The 16,013-nt window shown below is 44.6% G+C and overlaps 2 protein-coding genes across 7 annotated transcripts in view; one reads left to right on the top strand and one right to left on the bottom strand.

The window, feature by feature from the left end:
- The window catches only part of SPTB (spectrin beta, erythrocytic), a 225,100-nt gene that overhangs the window by 123,125 nt on the left and 85,962 nt on the right, over window positions 1–16,013 (top strand). The window lies entirely within an intron of this gene.
- Window positions 589–16,013, bottom strand: part of PLEKHG3 (pleckstrin homology and RhoGEF domain containing G3) — a 67,534-nt gene continuing 52,109 nt past the window's right edge. For 4 of the 6 annotated variants that reach the window (XM_063288987.1, XM_063288984.1, XM_063288983.1 and 1 more), the window contains 9 exons: window positions 15,673–15,765; window positions 15,136–15,222; window positions 14,368–14,401; window positions 13,809–13,913; window positions 9,528–9,574; window positions 8,172–8,483; window positions 7,153–7,251; window positions 5,163–6,591; window positions 589–1,931 (listed from right to left, as the gene is read on the bottom strand). In XM_063288987.1, the coding sequence (XP_063145057.1) occupies window positions 1,156–1,931; window positions 5,163–6,591; window positions 7,153–7,251; window positions 8,172–8,483; window positions 9,528–9,574; window positions 13,809–13,913; window positions 14,368–14,401; window positions 15,136–15,222; window positions 15,673–15,765 (2,982 nt within the window). In that variant the 3' untranslated portion in view covers window positions 589–1,155. The remainder of the gene's footprint in view (window positions 1,932–5,162; window positions 6,592–7,152; window positions 7,252–8,171; window positions 8,484–9,527; window positions 9,575–13,808; window positions 13,914–14,367; window positions 14,402–15,135; window positions 15,223–15,672; window positions 15,766–16,013) is intronic. The other 2 variants (XM_063288985.1, XM_063288986.1) reach the window with 2 other exon arrangements.

Raw genomic sequence — 16,013 nt, 5'->3', positions numbered from 1 at the left:
ATTCCTCTGATACTGAGAAGGGCATTCCAAGGGCTAAAAGACTGGTTAGATTTCCAAGGGCAAAGAAGTCTGTGCTTCAAGAGAGAGAGACAACCTTGTTTCCACCACCAGGTTGCAAGAGACCCACAACCAGTGCTCCTCAAACAACAGTGCTCCAATGACAAAGGGAAAAAAAAGGTGTTCTGACAGAGGCTGTGGATCTGTAGGATGCAAACTGCCAACCTGCCTTGGAAATGGGAGGAAAACATGTTAGTCCTGGAGTGGTTACCATTTATTTCCTTCAAGTTGGAATGGGAAGGGAACTTTTACCCCGTAGGATTTCTTTGTTCAAAAGGTACTTTAATTAAAGACAAATTATGCTAGGAAGATGGGCTAAAGTGAAGTAATATGACTTGAAATGTCCTAGAACCCCAATGGATTAATACACCAGTGTCAGTCCTTGGTCTGATCTTGGAGAGGTCACTGACTTCAAAAGTTGCCAATCAACTTTGTAGTATTTTTCTGCATAGGAAATGTGGTACAAGAATCAGTTATTGCAATCTTCCCCAATTATATCCCTCCCCCAACAGTGAAGAGGTCAAAGCTGTATTCGCTGGTCAAAAGTGGTTATTGCACAGTGCATACAGATTCAAATATGTACACAAACAGTATTAGGTTGAATGTTCTCAGGCTGGGAGGCCTGGAATCAACCAAAGCCATAGTAAAATTACATTCTTTTAAAAACAAGGACTTAGAATAATAACTTATTTTCCTAGGAGACTGAGCAATGTTCATCTTGCTCTGGCTTGATAAAGCAAGGATTCCCAAATATGCCTGTTCCTGAAGGGAGGGACATGCCCAAAGGGTGATTGATCTGTATTGTCTCTGCTCTTGACTGGAAGCTCCCTGATTTTTCTAGATGTATTAAGAGTTCTGCCCAATAATGCTGCCAGGTAGAGTGTCAGCAGCAAGTCAGATCCAGGTTCAAGTCCACAGATGTTTAAAGAGAGCATTTTTTTAAAAAAGCAGTCCTCGGCTTCTTGAAGGCAGTTGCAACTTCCCAGAAATTTCAAGCAGGATGAGAAACAACAGGCAAAGAGGGTTCTGAGTGGTAAACCATGAAAAAGAGATGGGGATGTGAGAACTTAAAGGCATGGGAGCAAGAGATGCAGGTGTTCAGCTGGTAGAATTAAGGGTCTGAAATTTTTCCCTTAGATTTTTTACCAGGTTGTGCTGGCTTCCAGCTGTTTTCTCCCACCACACTTCCTGAGCATCATCCTCATGCCTGTGATATTCCTCCGAGTCCTGATAAGACTTGTACCGCTCCACCAGCGCTTTGAGAGAAAGCTTCTCCTGGGCTGAAGGGGAGTGAATCTGTGGTTCTCTTTCATCAGCTTTATTAGTCCCCTTGGGCACCTTCTCCATGACAAACATATGCTGGTGGTTCTCCAAAGAGGTCTCTGCTGTGAGACACAATTCCTTTTGAGTGTCACAAACAAGTTCCTGGGGGATGGAATCAAGAGAGGCCTTTCTCCTGCAGCTCTGTTTCTCCCATTGCTGGCCTTTTACATCTGTTTTTGCAAGCCCCTTTGAGCGCTGGAATCCTGCCTGCATCTTACCATCATCTACCATTTTCTCAGGTGCTGAGCAACTTCTGTTGACTAGTGGGGGCCTGCACTTCTCAACCGCCACCTGACAGGAATACCTGGACCTTAGCTCACGCACGTCGGGCCAGCTGAACTTCTCAGTCGTGATGGGGCTGAGTGGACTGTGGGAGAGGGTGCAGGTGCTGGTGGGGGAGGACAGTTGGGGGCTGATGGAGCTGGAGCTGAAAGAGAAGCGCTTGGGAGACTTCTGACATGTTGAGGAAGAGGAAAGCAGGCCCAGGGAGCTGGCCTCCTGAAGCACAATTTGTTCATAGTTGGGGGGAGACAAGGTAGACTTCTTTTGGCCTACGCAAAAAAAGAAAAGAATAAGAATAAGGCAGTGTTGGTGCAGGTAGGAAACTCACTGAACCAACCCACTGGATGGAATTGGGAAGCTTACTCTTTCTCCCACAACCTAACACTTTTGCCTAGTTAACGGCAACTCTGCACCCACAAATCACATGTTCACAGGAAGAGATGAACAGAGAACCTGTGGCTCTATAAACTTGGATGTCGAGAGCGGCAATGCGCTGGTCATAATATCCCAAACATTCAAGACAGAAAGATCCATCTTCTCACCCCGCTGGGACCTCTCTTGATACTATTTCAAAAACCTAAATGGAACTCAGAAACTTAGCCTTACTTGGTTTCCTCTGAAAACATAATAATTCATTTCTATCTAAAGTAGGAAAACTTGATGCTATTCCAGTTACATCAATTAAGGGAACAAGGAACGACAAAAGTGGAATGGATACTTTGTCGCTGAAGAGTGACTCAGCCAACATCTCTAATTCATTTAACAGAGATTTATTAGAAGCTACTGAAAATAGAACACATACTAATGGTGGGAATTAGATTTCAAGTAGTTCTTTCTTCTTTGCTCTTTGAGAAGAAATCTTAAGCTGAGTTTGATCTAGTGGTTAAGGTGCTGGGCTAGAAATCAGGAGGCTGTGAGTTCTAGTCCCACCTTAGGCATGAAAGCTGGCTGGCTGACCTTGGGCCAGTCCCTCTCTCTCAGCCCAGCTCACCTCACAGGGTGGTTGTTGTGGGGAAAATAGGAGGAGGAACGAGTATTAGGTATGGTCGCCACCTTGAGTTATTTATAAAAATAATAAAGGCAGGATATAAAATAGAATAAATAAATAAATAAATGTCTCCATTGATCACTGAGATACAGGACACATACAGTATCTATAACTTCGTAGGACTATCCTACATAAAGTTAGGACTTGTGACATTATGGGGAGTAGATGGCAGATAGCTGTTGAATACAGCTGAGAAAAAGTGCTCTGGTGACAAAACAATAGCCCAGAAATTTAATCTGAAGGTGAGAATCTGGAAAACTCTTCTAAGATCACTCCTTGAATCCATGAAACAGCTGCAGAAGAGGAGTTCCTCTGACTAGGTCTACTGAGGACTAGAGGAATTCCTCTTTCCTCTGACTCACCCAAGAGGGAGTTGGGTTGATGGTTGGTCACAACTGTGACAAGCAAATTAGTGCTTGCAGGGTCAGATGGGAATTAGGGAAGACTTGCAGTATCACCATGATATGACGAAAAGGAGGATTCTGAGAAGTCACTGCATGAAGGGGGAGGAGACCTTTGTTCCTCACCAGAAGAGAAAAATTAGAGCTGTGCCTGAGCAACATGTCCAGGAAGTAGAAACAGGTCCTTCTCTCTTATCTATCAACCCAAAGAGGGGGACAATGATAATGGAAATACACAAGCAACAAAGGAAGTAACAAAGTAAATAGAATTTGTCTCAGGAAAGGCACTAGAGCGAGAACTTATCTGAGAGCACTGCCAGACCAGCTGCCAAATTTTACCTGGCAAAAATTGACCGTGGGGAGCTTTCTTCCCTTAGATACAGTCATTTTAACCTACTTCTTATTCCTCGTATTAAAAAAAAAAATCACAGATCTATTGAACATGACATTAATTTGGGAATTGTCACTTTTTATACACTTAAGATTCACGGCCCCATTTGTCAATACTAATTTCTCAATGAAATGAAAGTGGCAAGATGGCAAACTTTCTGAGTTCTCACAAGATGGACCACCAACGTAAGTCTCAAAGTAAAAAGTATATTTCTCCAGACTTAGGTTGGTGGTCCATCTTGTGAGAACTCCAAAAAGTGGTGTGCCTTTAGACAGTGAACTATAATTTAAACCTCTTCTCCCTTCCTCAGCTAGATGACATAATTCTAAGCCCTGCAGAGAGAACTTGGCATCATTCTCTTCCTAGAGCTGGTAAACACACTATTCCCCATATCTTTCCAAGAGAAAGGAAATCTAGCCATTCTTAAAGATGTTTTAGTTCATAGGTAGATAATCTTGTGCCTGTAGATAGTTGGAGAATTTCCATTCTCTCTTTCCATGTACCATGCTTGTCTGGACTGATGGGAGTTGATCCAAAACATCTAGAGGGCACCAGATTGTCTACTTCTGAATTACACTCTTCCAGATTGGATGCCATAATACACTCTTATGAGGATTTTAAACGATATTTAGAAGCTTCATTTTAGCACACAACGCAGGTGCCAAAGATGTTTCTAGTGTTTTGCTTTTCAGATCATTCACTGCAGTTTTGCTTCATCACTGGCTACAATTTCTTTCTGGGCTCAGTTCAGGGTGGTATATATTATACACAAAACTTCAAATGAGCCATTCCAAATCCATGTCCACCAAGCTAATTAATTAAAACTTCCAGAATTTTAAGCAACCTGCTGGCTGGGAATTCAGGAAGTTATTGTCCTAAATGGTTTGAGACCAGCATATTGGACTGGTTCTCCCTCATGAATCTATTCTCCTGCTGCATCATCAGAGACCTTGCTCCTCATGCTGTGGCCAGAAAAAGGACAGCTCCATGGAATGCTGAGCTGGACCTCCTCAAATGTGGCATCTTAGCTCATTGATTCCCTTCTCACAGACTTGACTTTTAAATAGGCTATTGGTTTGACCTACTGTAAGTGGTGGCTCCTAGCTGAGCTTGGCTGATCTCAAAAAGCCAAGCAGGGTTGGACTTGGTTAGTACTTAGATGGGAAACCACCATGACATCCTGGGGCTGTAAGCTAGATTGGAAAGCCAAAAAGACATCCCAACAGAAGGCAATGGCAAAGCTCTACACTGTTGCCATGGAAAAGATTTTGTTAACCAACTGAGATTGCTTATTATAGTGTGCTAATGTTCCCTACGTTAAGTTTTTATATTGTAGGATTTCAATATTGTGAACTACCTTGGAATTCTACTAAGAACAAAAAGATATGATAAAAGTAATAATAATAATAATAAAATGATAAATTATAATAAAACGAATAAGCTAAGAGATGAGCCTGCAATTTTTAGAGGCAAAGCATTTCTTTATGAGCAAAACGTCTTTTCTTTCTTTTATTAAGGTAAGAATAGGCAAGCCTGTGGAACAGATGAATAGTAATAATTTCTGTTCTCTATTTGCACAACAACCTTGCTTCTAGGTATTACTGTAATTAAGATAATAGCAACAAAGCTGACATCGTAATGTCTTCGAGGCCACACATACCTTTGTCTCTCTTAACTGCTCCCTGTTGGCCAGTCAAGGTATTTCTCTGCATCTCCTCCTCTACTTCAGCAAGCCGCCTGTGCATTGTTGGTTTTTGGCTCTTGATTCGAAGGCTGTATTGGCGGGCCAGCTGGTAGACTTTGCTCTTCACCTTCTCTGTCAGCTCAGCCTCAGTTAGGTGAGCCAGCCGCATTATATTAGGGTGCATCTGAGGGAAATTCTGATCTTGATCACAAGTCCCCAGCTCTTGTGCTACTTCCCAGGGTAATCTGGATGGCACAGTCCACTCCACAGGGGACTTGTTCTCAGGAGAGGGCACCACCGGCTCCTCCTCCACTATGTCCCCAAGATCCTCATCCTCCAGGATAAGAAGTGGCTCACGAAGGTCAAAGCCATTCTCCTGACCGCTGAGCCTGTCTCTCAGATAAGACTCAGCCTGGCACAGGGAAATGCCCCCATTTGCTTTGCGCCCCCTACAGTCTTCAGTCCTGCTCCAGGGCTTGCTTCTTGGTTGCTCCATCTCCTCCCAGACTTTAATCATCTCACTAGGTGACCTGAACTCTGCTTCAGTGATAGGCACTGGATTTTCCTCACTGGCTGTCTCCAAATGGGGAGAGTGGAGTACAACAGCAGGCCTATTTGAAAGCACCAAGGATCCTGTCCAGCCTGCTACACTACTGCCCAAGGGGCCCGGTCTATTCCTCTTCAGCATCTCCTGGCCAGGCTCTGACTGGGGAAGACTATTTATCCGGAAAACAGAATTTCTCACCAGCCCTTTGGGGATGAAAGAGAGACTCTCTCTCCGCCTGACACTGAAGTTGGCATCCTGATGCTCAGCATAATCATAGTAACTCTTGATCTTGTCCAGTAGCAGCCGGTCCTGCTGGGACAGCATCGACTCCTTCCGTCGACAAGAAGCATGGTCAGGCTCAGCCAGACCAGGCCGCACTGCACTGCTGCAAGCACTGACAGGTTCAGCAGAGGACTCTTGCAAGAGGCTGCAACTCTGGGAGTCCACAGTGGTGCCATTGTTGCAACACACAGCCTTTTCGTCCCCATCCAAGCTTAGAATGCTGCTGCTCCGGCTGGCCATCTTTGGTGTGAGGTAGCCCTTTCCTTCCTCATGAACCAAACTGTTGCGACGGGAGAGGCTGCTGGCAAAGCGCTCTGCAATGATACTGGCCTGATCTAGCACAGAAAAGGGGAGGATGCTGCTGGACCTGGGTGCATGACCATCCTCTTCCTCCTCCTCCTCACTGCTCAGTGGCTTCAGCTCTTCTATGTTTTCAGCAGACTCCAGGCTATCTGAACCTTGATCCAGGAGGCCATGATGATCTTCTAGATCTGGTTGCAGAGGATTCTCTTCTAGACACTCTTCTGTATGGGAAGAAATGTCTAACAGCTTGTCAAGCTCAATGGGTGATCGAACCTGGGAACACATCAAAGAGAAGAGATGAAGAGAGAGGGGATGATGATGATTTGTGCCTTCAAGTCAGTGTTGACTCCTGGTGACTGTCTGGACTAGTCCCTGCAGTTTTCTTGGCAAGATTTTCCCAACTGGTTTGCCACTGCCTGCTTCCTAGGACTGAGAGTGAGTGACTGGCCCAAGACTACCCAGCTGGCTTTGTGCCTAAGACAGGATAGAACTCACCGTCTTCTGGTTTCTAATCTGTTGCCTTAACTACTACACCAAATTGGCTCTCTCATTATTACCTGAATTAAAATGATTGCAATGACAACTGAATATTTAGCTACCACACAACTGTTTTAAAACTCAGGGTTGTTATTTAGATACAGAATTTTCAGGCTTGAAATGTACTTATCTACAACTTGGTTCATCTGAATGTCAATCATGCTATATGCTGCATTCCTTGTGGCCAACACTAATTGCCCACTAGATGGGTATGGTGCTGTACATAATGCAAATGATAGAAATAGTTATAAGGCTGGGCTTTGATCAGAGCTGCATTATCTGCCAGCATTTGCTTACCTTTGGCACAGATGATACAGTCTCCACAATCCTGTTCCTCTCTCTGATGCTGGAAGAGTGGTCTTGTTTGAGTCCTTCCTGTGTCTTGTGGCCCTTGCCCTGAACCAAAATATCAATGATCTTCTTAGAGGGCTGACTGGGTGGCTTTGAGAAGAGAATCACTGTTTGTGCTAGACAATCAGACAAGAGCAGCCAAATATCCCCATTCACTATCTATTACCATTCTGGTGCAACTTAGCCTCCCCATGTATGCAGCTGGAAGAAATGATAGTGTACTCCAGCTACTGAAATGTGTTCAAGAATGATCAAAAGTTTCTACACAGACCCAAGACTAATATTCCAGCCATTGGACATAGCAATAAGCCAAGCAAATAGTAGGAGAAGACACATGTCAGTAGCATGTCAGTTGACTTGCTGCCCAGGCACAAAATAGTTTGTAGCCAGCCATTCATTCAAGACCAGCCTTTATTGTCTCTTGTAGCCAGTTTCAAATCCTACAACATTTAGATACTGTACAGCTCAATACTTTTTTTTTTAATCTGCAGGCTGATCAATGGTTTGTAAGATGTGCATTCAGTACTGAATCCAAGGAAGGATCCAAAAGCATATGGAATAGGATTTGGCAAGGGGACCACTTAAAGATAACCTTTTTCTCATTACTAAGTGACTAATGTAGCAGAACCTTCCTGGGACATGGAAAAAAACCGTAGAAAATGGACTTTCAACAGCAACAAAGAAAGTAAGACCCAGCAAGTCTGTTTTGTTATCAAGCCACAAATCCAGTTAGACGGTGTGGGAGAGCATAAAGTGCCAAGTCAATTGGGTAGCAACACTTAATAGTTAAGAGCCCTACATGCAAGTGCTTCCCTTTTAGAGAAATCCTTCAGGGCCTAGCTGGACTATACCAACCCTGGTCCAGATCCAATTAATTAGAGAAGATTTCAGGGAAAGCAGCCTAAGCCATGCACCAAGCCAACATGCACAAGGGAGATGCAGCGGGGATTGAACAGGCACCTCACCGTGCTGCCCCAGGAGAAAAGCAAGGTGTTGGCCCGATAGTGCCAGCAATGGAGGACTGCCATCAAGGAGCTTGCAAAGTCTGACACCTGCTCCATTCCTACCAGCCTTTCCTCCTCCTCTTCTTCTTCCTCCTCCTCTTCCTCTGCTTCATTCTCTTCCTCGAGCACTGTCTCCTTCTCGCTGCCATCACTTTCAGCCAGCTCTTCTGGAGATTCCTGAGGAAGGGTCTCCTGATCCTCCTCTTGGGGTAAGCTGTTGGGGATCTGTGGAGGTTCCCCAAACTCCAGAAGGGCTCCATCACTATCTGCATGCTATGCAGAGTGGGGGTAAGCAAGGGTGCCCTTTAGAAAGGTCTTAGCAAGGGGATGCCAGTGAAAACAGGACTTATCTTCCCTTCTTCTCAATGGTTCCACTTCTTCAAGAGCTAGAGAATGTGGCTTAGGGCAAGGGTGAGTGCCCTCCCACTGGCAGTTGGATTAAGCTTTAAGAAGTATTTTTATGGGACTGAGAGCTCACTGCAAGGCACCCATTAATTTTGATTCTTTTAAGGGGAGGTGTTTTCCCACCTTTCCAAAATTTCAGAATCTTACCTTTAGTCCTACTGAAGATTTGCAGCACATGAAAAGAGAAGGAAGAGGAGGCAGTTAAACAAAAGGTAGGGTTTCATTTCCTTGCTCAGTTATGTATCCAGCATCCAGGCCTACTGCTTGATCCCTGTTTCCCTTCTCCATTTTGGGGGACCCCACATAGAACCAGAAGACATGAACAATAAGCAACTCTTATGTACAAACATATATTTATTTTTAGGCAGTTGCATAGGCACATTACCATAGTCGCTTTGATCATTAGAGAGAGGCTCATCATTAGAGAGAGAAAAAATGGCAAATGAGTGATTCGGTAAAGGAGGGCAGGCAGCCCACAGGCTGTGCCTGACTCCACAATCTGCTTATAGCTAATACAATACTCCCAGACAATGTTGCCAAAATTTGGCAGCAAAAACACTAATTTTGAACTGTGCAATTTCCTCCTCTCCTTTCTGTTAAATAAGGGCAAAACCCATTTTGTCTCTTCAATCTTCTCAGCACACCCCTCCTCTCCCCCCCCAGAAAAGTCAGGCTGAAAATCCAGGCCCACCCAGCCCTCCCCACATCATCATGTTTCTGGCCATGCCCTCCTCCAACCTTTAGAGGTCAAGGAATCCTTCAGAATTAAAGCATGGGCCCTGACTGCCAGAACTATGTAAAACAGCAATTCTGGGACAAAATTCTAGAGAAACCACCTACTTAACTGCTTTGCCTAGCAATAGAGAAATGGCTTGTATTTACATGTTCTGGAGAAGAAGGGAAAGGCAATACTCCCTCACCTTTGTTGCTCAGTTGCTTGAGGATCTGTTTTGTTGGCTCTGTGATAAAAGCAACATTTCCAAGATCAGTCCCTGAAATGAAGCTCTGTCGAGCACAGGAACACCCAAGACATTTCAGAGGAAGAAAGCACCAGCACCAGCCTTAGCCCACAGCCTCCACCTGCCCAGAAGGCAACGACCTAAAGCGCCCAAGTGGAGAGCCACACCAGTTTCCTGCAGGTGGCAGGGAACATGCCTCTCAGACAACACCATCAACTGTGTCCTCTTCATTTGTGCTATTCACAAGTCACCAGCACCAAGTGAACCAAAGGGCAGGTGGTCAAAGCATTTTAGAACTCTTAATGCAACGTAGGGCTTATGTGCTATGTGAGCACGTGCACACACTCAAAAATAATAGCTTCAAGCAACACACTCCTATCCCGCAGTCAGAATACCTAGTGCAAAACAACAGGCTCCTCCCCACAAACCTAGCTCCTGCCTGTGAGACGGTAGGGAAGTGGAAAACCACCGTCCTAATGGTGGCCTCTTTCCCATACCCCAAAAATGAGGCTGCCAAAGCTGCTGCCCTCCTGTGAAGGCAGGGGTTGTAGGTTTTGCTGCTGCTGTGGAGCAAACAAGGAGCAGGGAAGGGAACCTTGCTCCCACAGCCACAAACTGGGATCCCTCCCTGCCCTTCTCCAGATGATCCTTGCCCTCTCTGCCATGCCTGCTAGAAAGTACCACTGCTGCCTCTGGATCTAGTAAGCATCTAAGTTACTGGTAGGAATACTGACGTTGTGGAGAACCTTCCACAGGATGAGCGTTCCTCCTGGAGAGGAGAGGAGCGCCCTTTGGTTCTGTTCTCTCTGGCAGCCAAAGTGCAATGAGATACAGAACCCCATGGCCAGGTGGGAGGGGGTATTCGTTTAAGGGGGCAATTGGAGCCCTGAGGGTCATCAGCTTCAATATCCACATACAGGAGGGCTTGTTCTATTTTCCAATGGGAAATAACTAGTTTCCTGCCAGATTGCTTTGATCCCGCTGCAGCTGGCCCTTTGATGAAGGCTGGCTCCAGTGTGAAGATACTGTATAACCTCAAGCACTGGTACCCAGGCCAGCCCAGAATCAGGGCAAGGAGGCTCTGTGGATGATCCCATAGTAAGGTTACCATCATCGTTCCTTGTACTGGGGGAATCATTCTTCTGGTTAAAAGACCGTTTCTAAAAGGATTTCATTTTTTTCTGGCAAGGCCTGAGAAAACGAAAGGCTAAAACGTTGGGCAGCAATCTCATGCTTTACTTCCTTAGCTGCTCAAAGCATTGTTTAGCTTCTTCAGGCTCCTGATATATTAAGAAACGTTTCCTTTATCTCTTTAAAAGCCAAAAGAACTAGAATTGCTCATTAAAAAAAAAACGGAAAAGAGAAAGCTGGAATTCTCACAGTGTAAGGTTCTGTATGGGACACTTCATTTGCAGTGAGGTACTGTGGATACATAACCTTCTGTGTAAGAACCACCTTCACCAGCTGGTGGGGACCGAGAGGCATGTTCAGCCATGAATATGCCCACAAACTGCTCTAGGACAGTGTTGGACCCAGCTCAGAAGCTTTCCAGTAATTTGCTTTCCATTCCACAACACCTGACTGCAGACCCACTTGCCAAACTAAATGTAGCTCGCACCCGATTTTCTGCGACCTTTAAGACCTGCTGCAGCTGTGGATCTGTGGAGTCCATCTAAGAGCTTCTCAGCACTGTTTTTGCCATAGTAAGGTTCTATGAATGGGACATAAGATACCCTGTTAGCACCAGTGGTTTTAGCTGAAACATCCCCCATATTAGGAGGACTTTTAAAGCTTGCCAAGTACTCAACAGAGGAACGACACCCCGGCTATGTTCTCCTTCGTCCTGTGCAACGCTTGATTTCCACCAAGTGAAAGCTGTAAAAAGGAGCTCCCATTGATAGGAAACCTACCAGAGAACAATATGGGAAGAGTAGATTGCTTATACATTTCTTTTCCAAACAGCTGGTTTGGCTTTAATTTTAATCTAGAATTGTTTTTGCACAATAAACCTATTGAAACTCTCAGTGTGGTGGATAATCAAGATTTTAACAGTCCTATCCACACATTAAGTTCTCATGTGATTAGACTTGTGAGACAGAAGGAATGGGTCCACATTTTCTGGCTTCATCCCTGCATTCTCTGCTGGCTCTTTAACCCTGCCATCCATATATTTGAAGATGAGTTCTCATATGGGGAGTTTGACATGCATATGTAGGTGCCCCACATGATTTAGAAACCTACATGCTCAGGATGGGGTGGAACCAGAGTCAACAGGAAGCATCCGCAAGTGTTTCAATAAAAACCCAACAACTACCATTGCTGCCGCCTGAGATCTTAAACTTCTCTTCCAGCCTGAATACGGAGACAAGGCAAAGTAACAGGTTCCTGTGGATCCGATTTTATGCAGACGTAATGGCTGAACAGGGCTTGTAACTCTTAAAATAATCCATGTTAAGCCCCCCTTAACGTGCTAGAAATGTGATAAATTACAATTCTTCTTTTCCATGATCATAAAAATTCTGCTCCCTCTCCTGTGTGCTGAAGAACTGCAAGGGCCAGCATCCTTCACCACCGGTGCAGCCATCAAGGATTAAAATCTATGCATAAGACCTTTCCACTCTTTAACAGAGCACAGAAAACCAAGCCTGGCTTACACACAACTTTGGGTCAGGTAAAGCTGAGTAGGCCTAAATGGAACTTAGATACTCATGCGTATTTAAACAGAAATTACAACATCCAAAAGTCAGTTAGTAAAACAGAACCAGCTTGGCCAGTCTTGTACTAACTTGCAGGTTTTCCAATACACTAAGCTCTGGAGCAATTCAGAGAGGATAAGGGCCCAGTAACTTAACTTAGCAGCTGCTTCGGTCAAAAGGGTGGGAGGTAAAACATACTCATTTCCTGAGGCCCTGCAAAGCTGTCTGAAAACATGACAGTCAAAATATAACATTTATGTAGTAAAGGCTATCTAGCTATTCTGGTCTTTGAGTCTTGACAGAAACTTGGCCAAAATATTATGGAGGAATGACAAGTATCTCATAAAAGTGGGAATTTTACATATCCCCCCCACCCCCAATGGAGCTTAAAGGGCACTAGCCCAAGCATCCCATTTCTAAAAAATGAGGCAACTTACTAGCAGGATCCCTTCATTTCTGGCTGGCTTTGTTACAGATATGACCTGCAGCTTCCCAGGTCAGTTCACCACTTCCTAACATTTTCTGAATCACCATCTTCCTAAGGAAAGTAATCAGCCCTGATTCAAAAGCCTCCCCTTTCTGTTTTCCATGTATGTTCAATCTGGATATTAGTTTTGCAGAACAAACCAATCAAAACAGGAATCAAGATAATTCTTCACAATGTTGGAAAATGCAAGCTGCCAAATTACAGTCCCTGTTTTTAGAGGTGGAAGAGAGACTGCTCAGGGAACCAGATTATCCTTCATTTCAGTATTGTGCAGACAAATATTGTGTCATCTTGATTTAAACATTCTAATTCCAAAGTTTAATAAATCCCTGGACAGTACTAATACTACACCACCCACATCATATGCTAAGGACTTCTGGCCATTCCAATTCCCAGCTGACTGCAGGAACACCTTCTGGAGCTAGCACAATGACGTATGACGCAGCACTGCTGGACAAGGCAAACCGTAAGCTGACAGACCATAAAGATTTCTGAGTCATTCTCAGGCTCATGCCTGTTGCCACCACTGAAGGTCATCTGCACGCTGACTCTAGGTCTTTCCTCCCTCCTTTCTCTTCTTTGGTCCAAAATTTCACTTTGCACCAAGTCATTTTAGTAACCTCATCTCTACTGCTCAATCATGTGCCTCTGAAACAAAGGTGATAAGAGCATTCTATCACCAAGGGAAAATTCCCACAGAACTGTCCAAAATAAGTAAACCCATACGCCTCAGCTGCTCTGTATGTGAGATGTGCCAAAGGTCATTGGATCTTGGCAGAAGAAATGTGCCTCTCAGCTGTACTGAGCTGCAGAGCAAAATGCAAATGCCTAATAACATCCCAATCCAAAACAGGCTGCTGGAGGATCCACCATAAAAAATTCTAATCTAACCCTTCCAGGGATCTTTGTACAACTGTCTTCACATCCAATGCTGCTTGGCAGAGAGTTCTCAGCAGCAGGGCCTGCAATGTTCACCCCCAGGACATAGCAGCAACAATGTCTTCCCTATAATGTTGCTTAACCCCATACCCCAGCCTCCCATACACTTTACCTGATTGTCGGCGTCCTGGCCGAATCCATTGAAGAATGTCTTCAGACTGTTGGCATGATAAGGACTTCTTCAAGCGCTCAGGACTGTATTTGAAGTGAGGAGGATCTGCAAGGAGGAGATGGGTGTTTGTGAAAACACATCTGGTACGTGTGACCAGACTGCAAAACACATAAGGGAAAGGCAATCTGACATGGCCTGGGTCCTACAAATACTGCCAGCCCATGTTACCTCCTGGTTTACAGGAACCAAACAAGCACCATCTTACTCACTTACAATCCACTTAATATTTGCATCATACAAAGAAACCAAGACAGTGACAAAGATATACAGAACTTGGAGCAGCTATAAGGGATGATGGTTCCACATTGTGTTTATTATTGCTTTTTCCATCCTGTAAAATTCCCCCAAACAGATAAAATGATCTGACCCTTAATACTGAACTTAACCTCTCCAGGTGGAGTGTAGTAACATATTTACTGTCTGCTTGTACTAATGACATAGCAGACAGGAAGAATGAAGCAGGAAACAGACATCTGAGACAAGAAGAGGGGAAACTTACAGAATGAGTCCATTTCCAAGATGGCTTCTTTGGCCTGAAAGAAAGGTAGAATTGCTTTAGTAGTTGAGGTAAACAGATAAAGGAAAAAAGCTGTAATACTGAAATAAGAATATTCCAACCCCTTTGTCACCACCAAAGAAGAGACAGGGAAGCAGAGAGAAGGAGGTATTTCTCTCCACCTTATTTCCCTGTGCAGAAAACGCCCAAAACAAATTCCCCTGCTCCAGGCATTAACCTCTAATGCAGTTGAATACAAACAGCCAGTCCCAGCATAAGCACCAACATCCACACAGATATTCCACATCCCTTTTAGGTGAACTCTTAGATTTTGAAAATATTATTGAACTTTCAGAGATTTGTAAAGAGAGGGAATGTATTCTAATAGAATCCAGGAAAGAACTTTACAAGATGACCAAGATGTCTCCAGGAGGGCTGGGGATCTTACAGCTCTCTTGGGGAAGCTGACTTTCAATTCCCATCAGCCCCAGCCAGCATGGCAATGAATTCCCTAGGTGCCTACTTCCATCCTCCAACCGCAAATTCTTGGCTTACAATTCTGACCAAGTCTGAGAACAGGCTTTTCCCAGCATGGTGTCCTCCGGGCTGTCAACTACAAATCCCAAGGGCCATGCAGACTAGGGACTATGGTAGCTTTAGCACAGGACATCTAGGGAAGCGTGCTTTAGAGAATGGCCAAAGTGCTCCATGGAATTTCTGGCACCCATTCTGCAAGATCACTAGGGAGAAGGGAGGACAATACCCACTCACTTTCTGAGGGATTATGGCATGGTGATTTTCTAAGATCAGGCGCTTGAGGTGGTGAGTCCAAACCCGCTTCTCCTCCACTGATTTGGCCTGGTAACAAAAGTGCACTCCATGAGTTTGGAAGGCAGTTGTACACATGTGATCCTGCTGCAGCTCAGCCTTCTGAATCTTCCTATTCTTTGCGTTATTGCTCCAAGGCATGCACTCTTTCTACATCTGCTAATTATTACCAACCCTACCTTCTCCAGCATTTAATAATTCAAATTTCTCATGTGCTCTTATCACATCATGTGCATCCCACCCCCAAGTTGGTCTAATTGCTTACCTTACACCTCCTTCCTTCCAGCACTATCTGATCCCTGCATTTGCCACACGGAAGTTCATAACTCCTTATTTCCCCCAGTTCTTCTGCTGGTTTTCCCAGTCCCTCAATTATCTGCCAGCATTGCTACAAGCAGGTTGTCCAGCCTGAGCTTCAAATCCCCCACCACTGACAACTACCTTCCACCCAGTGATAATGCCAGTGGGTCTTCATCTCACCTGAATGTTATACTGCTGCTTGCTGTGCTTGTAGTGGGTGATAGTGAAGCAAAGTGAGTCCCGCGTGCTCTCAATCAGCATCAGAGAGGAACACTGCAGGGCCAGACAAGAGATGTCACTTCAGCTGCAGCAATTCATACATACATACATACATACGATGTATGTATATAAACAGGGAGCAAACCCCATACTCACTAGCACTGATGATTACCTAGTTGGTTAATGAAAACAACTAGTAACCTTGTCAGATAATGAAACGCCTACAAGCAAACAACCAAGCTCAGAGAGCACCAAGGACCCCACAATTAATACCATCGTGTTACCTCTGTGTGTATCACTTG

The sequence above is a fragment of the Candoia aspera genome, chromosome 1 (assembly GCF_035149785.1).
Source record: "Candoia aspera isolate rCanAsp1 chromosome 1, rCanAsp1.hap2, whole genome shotgun sequence".
Lineage (NCBI taxonomy): Eukaryota > Metazoa > Chordata > Lepidosauria > Squamata > Boidae > Candoia > Candoia aspera.
Note: the sequence above shows the minus strand (reverse complement) of the source record. Positions and strands in the feature narration are given on the sequence as shown.